Source organism: Solea solea, chromosome 12 (genome assembly GCF_958295425.1).
Source record: "Solea solea chromosome 12, fSolSol10.1, whole genome shotgun sequence".
Lineage (NCBI taxonomy): Eukaryota > Metazoa > Chordata > Actinopteri > Pleuronectiformes > Soleidae > Solea > Solea solea.
The window spans coordinates 23,326,629-23,333,514 of record NC_081145.1 but is presented as its reverse complement, the minus strand read 5'-3'; the positions used below and the strand labels follow the sequence as shown (position 1 = coordinate 23,333,514).

The 6,886-nt window shown below is 39.1% G+C and overlaps 1 protein-coding gene across 3 annotated transcripts in view; it reads left to right on the top strand.

The window, feature by feature from the left end:
* The first annotated feature begins 838 nt into the window (after positions 1-838).
* cbfb (core-binding factor subunit beta) overlaps positions 839-6,886 on the top strand; it is a 36,057-nt gene continuing 30,009 nt past the window's right edge. The window contains exons 1-2 of one of the 3 annotated variants that reach the window (XM_058645616.1): positions 839-1,315; positions 1,852-1,938. In XM_058645616.1, coding sequence (XP_058501599.1) covers positions 1,238-1,315; positions 1,852-1,938 — 165 coding nt within the window. In that variant the 5' untranslated portion in view covers positions 839-1,237. The remainder of the gene's footprint in view (positions 1,316-1,851; positions 1,939-6,886) is intronic. The other 2 variants (XM_058645618.1, XM_058645617.1) reach the window with 2 other exon arrangements.

The following is a 6,886-nucleotide window of genomic DNA, read 5'->3' as shown; positions in this document are numbered from 1 at the left end:
ACACACACACACATACTCCGCCTTCTTCCCTCCCATTTTCACTTCTCACATAAGGATCCTATAAAGTCTGCGGTCTGGAGCTCACGCATGTGCAGTCACACCCCCCTCTCCCCCCACGCCCACAACCCTCCACCCCGGTAACGTGTGTGTAGTAGTATTATTATTGTGAATGGGGGAGGGCGAGGAGGAGGAGAGGAAAGGGGGAGGCGGTATTTTGGGTGTACAGTCACAAGAGCGACTCGACGGAGCCAGGAAGTAGACTGTTGGTGCCTTCAAGTACTTTCCAAACTGCCGAAATTTTGAAATGTAACCAAAAGCGTTACAGAGAACAAGGAAACGCATCAGACGCTTGTTTCTTCTGTGGCTTCATCCGCGACACATGTGAACAGTAAAGACACATAAGGCATATTATGTTACTCTCTGTGCCATTTCCTCCAATCTAAGGTCTATTTTTTTCTTTTTTTTAGCTGGTTCGTGACTTTTTATGGTTTTGTTCGATTGAATAATTAAAGAAAGATAAAGAAAAAAGATGGGGTTTAAGCCAGACAGATACTTCCTCTTCAACCACCGGAACATAAACGAAACTTCTTTGCCATTATGTGTCATGAAAAATCACATTTTTATCACACATACAAAAAAGTTACACTTAAAAATAAAATAAGAAAAGACGCAGAGGAGTAGCGCTACTTTGTTGCCTCTCGCTTTACGCACGCCAGGAAAGAGAGAGGGGGGTAGAGAGACACTTGGGAGGCAGTGAGTGAGTAAGAGAGAGAGAGAGAGAGAGAGAGAGAAAGAGGGAGGGAGGGAGGGAGGAGAGACATACGGTCAAATTGAGCTTTATCTATCGCAGCGGGTCATTTAATAAGAGCCATTTGGAGCCAGAGGCGACCCGGAGCGCGCAGGAGCCGCAGCAGCAGCAGCAGCAGCAGATCATCATAATAAGAGCAGCAGTCATAATCACAGAGGCCAACAGCAGCACATTACTCCACACAGGGAAGAACAACACACACACACACACACACACACACTCAGAGAGAGAGAGAGAGAGAGAGAGGGAGAGACACGGAAGAGAGAGAGGCTGAGTGAGTGACGAACGGACGGCAAAGAAACACACTCACACGCACACGCAGTGTCACTTCTTCACTGTGTTGGATAAATTCAAAAACACCCACAGAAAGCAAATCAAAAAATAAAAGGGAGCGGAACCCGAAGAGGAAGGAAGCCGAGCTTGGTGAAGATGCCGCGGGTAGTTCCGGACCAGAGGAGCAAGTTTGAGAATGAGGAGTTTTTCCGCAAGTTGAGCAGGGAGTGTGAGGTGAGTGTGTGACTTTGTTTCTACAACACACTGGCTCCATTCACTCAGACACTCAGACACACACACACACACACACACACACACACACAGAGAGAGAGACGGCGGAAATACAGAGAGAAATGAGAAAAGCATGCTGCCTGAGACAGGGCATTGTTTTAAGCTTTATACAAGTCACTTTATTCATTAGAATAGTTCATTGAATTTTTAGTGGTCATCCCTCTAAAATTCTTCTTCTTCTTCCCTTACGTCCATTCATGCTCTTTAATTTGTCAATTGAATGCTCCATTTAGTGTAAAAGTTAATTTCCTGTTCACTCTTTGTTGCAGCAAATGTTACAAGTTTCTATAAAAAAAAAAAAAAAGACAAGGGGAACAAACAAAGAATGATGCATTTTTGTCTATAAAATGAAATGATCTTGAAATTGCAGCCCAGTGCTGGAAGTGAGTGAGTGAGTGAACCTCATTCTGCTGGATTTCCACTTCAAATCCAACACATGTATCACCTCTGTGTGTCTGTGTGTGTCCTTTTCCCTGTAGATTAAATACACTGGCTTCAGAGACCGGCCCCATGAGGAGAGACAAGCTCGCTTCCAGAACGCCTGCAGGGACGGACGCTCAGAAGTAGTGAGTACAAAACTAAACATGTTCTCTTATCCTTTTGTCCTCCTCGCCTTAAGAAATCGAACAGAATGGGAGTGAAGAGTGCAGCGCTGATGATGCTACTCGGCACAAAGAGAGCAGTTGTGATTGTGAGGATGGACTTCATACACTGCATGATGTGTCTTTTATGGACATGTCTTCTGTGAATGAAGACTTTTAACTCAAGGCTTGTCCCCATTTTCTCCACTGAGAACATTGCGGTCAGCTCACTCTGTGCAGCAGCAGCAGCAGCAGCAGCAGCAGCACAGTGTGTATTCACATGTCTCAACGTTGTTTTGATGCGTCCCTGCACCAGGAAGTAGACATGTTATCAGACAAGCAGAAGCACCAGGCTTAACTTCACTTCACACTCACACAGACTCATCATCGTCATCATCGTCGTCATCGTCGTCATCGTCGTGGTGTCTCCTTCCCTCTGTAACACACGAGCACTTAACTGTGTGCGTTCACACTGAAAAACAATGTTGTGGCTGTAATTTAGGGCCTAAAACACACATCAGCTCAACTAAATATCACCTGTCACGTATAAACGACTTCAGTCAGTGAGGAGAAAAAAATGGAAACCCCCTCTAAGAGCCAGATCTTGACTTCATTACACTTTCTAGTCTTTGTGTGAGCTGGTCATCTTTTACTCAAATGTTCAGTTTTTTTGTGATTTCTGTCACTAAAATGTGAAAAAATGTTGATCAGAAATGAAATAACGATGATCTCAAATGTCTCGTTTTGGCCAAAAAAAACAAAATCATTCAATTTTAAGGATTTCTTTGTTAGATATAGAGCAAAGAAACTAGAAAATATTCAAATTTAAGAAGATGAAAAATCAGCCTTATTACTTTAGCTGATTATCAAAATAGTTGAGGATTAACTTAGTAATCGATTGATCATTACAGCCCTAATTCAGTTTGTGATCAGAACAGTAGAAACCCTTGTATGGAGACGTATGTCACAATGAAAGAGCAAGATCTTGATGTTGTTTAAAGGAAATAATGTTTCTTAAATTATTATTCCTTAATATTTTCATAATCGATTCATCTGTCTGTAAAAAGTGTCTTGTTTTTGTACAAAAACCATAATGATTCATTTTGAATGATTTCTTTGTATAATCGATTAAGAAAAATAGAAACCCCTGTATGGTGACGTTTAACACACAAAAAAAGAGCAAAATCTTGAAATTCTTCAGGAGAAGACATACGTCTTTGTGTTTGTTCATCATTTTTACTCAAATCTCCATGGTTTGTTGCGAGGTTGTGTTATTAAAACAATTGATTTTTATCCTTATAATAAGGATTAGCAGTCAGTCAGTGGCTGTGGATGCAGGTGGAGATAGTTTGCGTCACATGAGCTGACGAGTTTCGCTCTGTTGAATCTTCCTGCCTCCGTTTCCAAACCACACACTCGTCATTAGACACGTTTTCAAACACAACCAGTCGCCCGAGGTCAAGGCGCTTCATTTCAACACTGAAAATGACTCTTAATGTGCTAATTTAATATCAGATCAATGTGCTCACACTTGTATTTATTGTTATACTCTCGGATTTTTATTATTGTCACTAATGTGAGTAGAATTTTAAAACTGCAGTTGTCAGGAGGTTTTTAAGTTATCATAATAAAACAGTTTGAAATCTGTACATGAAGACACAGGCGGAAGCAAACTAAGCTGATTATCCAGGGCCCCCGATAAAAACATCTTATATTATATCTTATATTATAACTTATTTGGTTTTATTTTGTAGTTTAATACATTTTAAATCCAAATCCATTAAACTGGTTGTTCACAACAAATGCAACGACTGCTTTTGTTTTTTGATTTTTGTTCACTTTGAACAAGTTTAAATTAATTCTGTGACACTTTTGTGATTTTGCAACCGTCAAAGGTTTAAAAAACAAAATGCTGTGACACTGGTTTGGAGTAATTAAAAAAGAAAACTGGACAAATTATTAATGATTATAACTCAACTATAATTAATGCAATTTAAACTGTTCAATAATAGTTGATAAAAGGGGCGGGAGGGGAGGGGCCCAAAATCTAATTCTGCTTAGGGCCCCATAAAATCTTATGGCTGGCCCTGCATAAAAATATCAGTCCTTATTATTATTGTTTTTTTCAATTATTGCCATATATTTAGTCATATAATTATGGTCTAGTCCTAAATTCATGGTGATATTATTTGCAAACATTAACAAAAATCCTCTGTTGGAAAATCCTCGTTACTTCCAGACCGTCATTTATGTATAAAGTTGTCTGGTGCCCTCGCAGTGCTGTAATAGTTTGACCAATAATTGAATTTAGACCACATTGAAATGGAATGATTGGCTGGTAAAGCGACTGCGACTCGTCTGTCACTGACCGACCGTTCCACTCTAACATGGATTCTTTAATCTACATCACTGACAAAAGAGATGAGTTACAGGAAAACTGTAAAAATGTAATGGTCCAATTTCCAGTGTTTTGTGGGCGGAGCTTTGATGACACCCACAGAGCTTATAGTTTACAGTTGCAAATGCTTATTTATAAGTTGTTTGGTCCCAAAAAAATGTCAGAAATTGTTGAAAAAAATGTTGCTCGAAAGCGTTGTGTAGTTTTTGCCCACAAACTAAAATGAGTCAGTTTTAATGATGTCTTTATTATATTATATATAATCATAACACAGACATTTTTACAGTACAGTACTTGAGAAAGTTCATGTTAAAAGTTCCACATTAGCACATTTTAATCATAGAAATGGTCAAATCTGAGATGAAACAAAAACAAGTTCAGGATAATTCAGAATAGCTCAGAATCGCACTGCACCATTAACTATTTTCAAATGAATTAGGGCTGCAACTAACAATTATTTTCAGAATGTATTTATGTATTATTTTCTTCAGTTACTGATAAGTTTGTTCCAAAAAAAAGTGTCAATGTTGTAAAAGTGAAAATGTTGGAAAAAATGTTGCTCGAAACCTCAAAACCTCTTTTAATAATTTCTTTATTTACATGAAGCTAAAATCAATGAATCGATCATTTATTGCGGTCTTAAAATTGAGCGAGAGACTGTTTACAGCTTTTTATTAGATACTTTTATTTATATAACTTTATTTATTCCACCTCAGTTACAGCTTCTTCTTCTTCTTCTTCTTCTTTTACAGCTACAGCTTGTTTCTATTATAACTGCGCCAAAGTCATAAAATATAATACACACATTTTGGATGCACTTCATGTCACTAAGAGGTTGTTAATAGTTTTATGGTAATGTTTTCATCCTGATAGGAACATTACACGGTGAATATTGAAAATAAACACTTGGACGTGAACTTGGAGGAGACGTTTTTGTCCCTGACCTTGTCCTCGAGTGCAGCTGAACTCACATGACCTCGCTGCTAAACACTGGGTGCAGTAACTATATGGCTTAATAACGTGTGAGTGAGAGCAGGTCAGGACACATTCATGCTGTCATTATGAAAACCTAGTTCCTAATTTGTGTCCTTAATGAAAGATTAAGGGGAAATGCCTTCAGGCCACACACACACACACACACACACACACACCGTCTTAGTCACCCACGAGGTATTTTTCACAAACATGTTGTCGTCATCGTCATCGCACGACGGCCACCAGAGAAGGAGGAGGGGGGAGGAATCTAGTTTTACCGTCTTGTTATGGGGGGGTATGATGATGATGATGATGTGTCTGTCCCTCTGTCTGTCCCCCCTGTCCGTCTGTCCTCGCTGTATTTATAAGCCTCGTCTGCCGCGTGAGACGATGGCCCGACGCTTTAATGGTTTGATGGCAGCTGTGACATCATGTTGCTGATTTAACCGTCGGGGCCAGACGCAACTGAAGACCTGCCGCTATTTCCATGGCTGCTGTTTAAAGAGAGTTTTTCAGACACAATGAGACACAAACATGTTTTCTTCACTCACTCATCCGGTTGACACTTCATCTATGAGTGTTTATTGACTCAAGTTTGAGTTTTTTAAAGCTTTTGAAACAATTTTTCCAGTTGTAAATATTTCAAATAATCAGTGAACACGTTTTCAGGTTCTTCAGCTTCTTAAATGTGAATATTTTCTGGTTTATTTGCTCCATATAATATAGAAATCATTAAAACTGCATAATTAAGGTTTGTGGACAAAGCAAGACATTTGAGAACAGCATCATTTTCAGGTTTGAGAAACAAATTTTCGACAGTTTCTGACATTTTATGGACCAAACGGTCGTCAGTTGCAGCCCTAATTTAAAGTACTACGCTGAACACATTTGTACTTGGAAAACACATTTTTTTATTGCATCTTTTTACAAATAATTTGCTGTTCATTTGTCTAGTGAATTTAGAACAATCAGTAGAAACAGTTTGGGTAGATTAATACAGAGCAGAAATTTCCTTTGTAAATCTACTTTTTTCATTTTCTTTGAAGGTCTTATTATATAAAAAATAAGTTTATTAGAAAATGTACAGGTTTACATTGCTGCATGTTCTTTGTTTGATCACGCATGCACACACACACACACACACACACACAGCACTTTAAAATGTCCATGATTGATTTGATAAATGAGACAATAATTCAAAGTATATTTTCTTCAGCTCGGCTCATTAGAGATGAGTCACTTTTTAAACTGCTATTGATTTTCATGCTGTGCTGTCTCTCTGTCTGTCTCTCTGTCTGTGTCTCTCTCTTTCACTCTGCTCACTTCCTTTTATTCCATTTCCTTTGTTTGTCTCTGTTCTGTTTTGTCCTCACTTCGTCTCACTTCCATTTCCTCTGTCTCTTCGTTCTGTTTGACTTCCTTGGCGTCCAGCGTGTGTCTCTGTTGTGTCCCAACCTCCCCCTCGGTCCTCTTCCTCTTTTTCTCCTCACTTTTTTCTGTCTCCCCCATTGTCTCTCAGTTTCCCTCCATCTCTCCCTCTCTCCTCCGTCAGACTCTCAT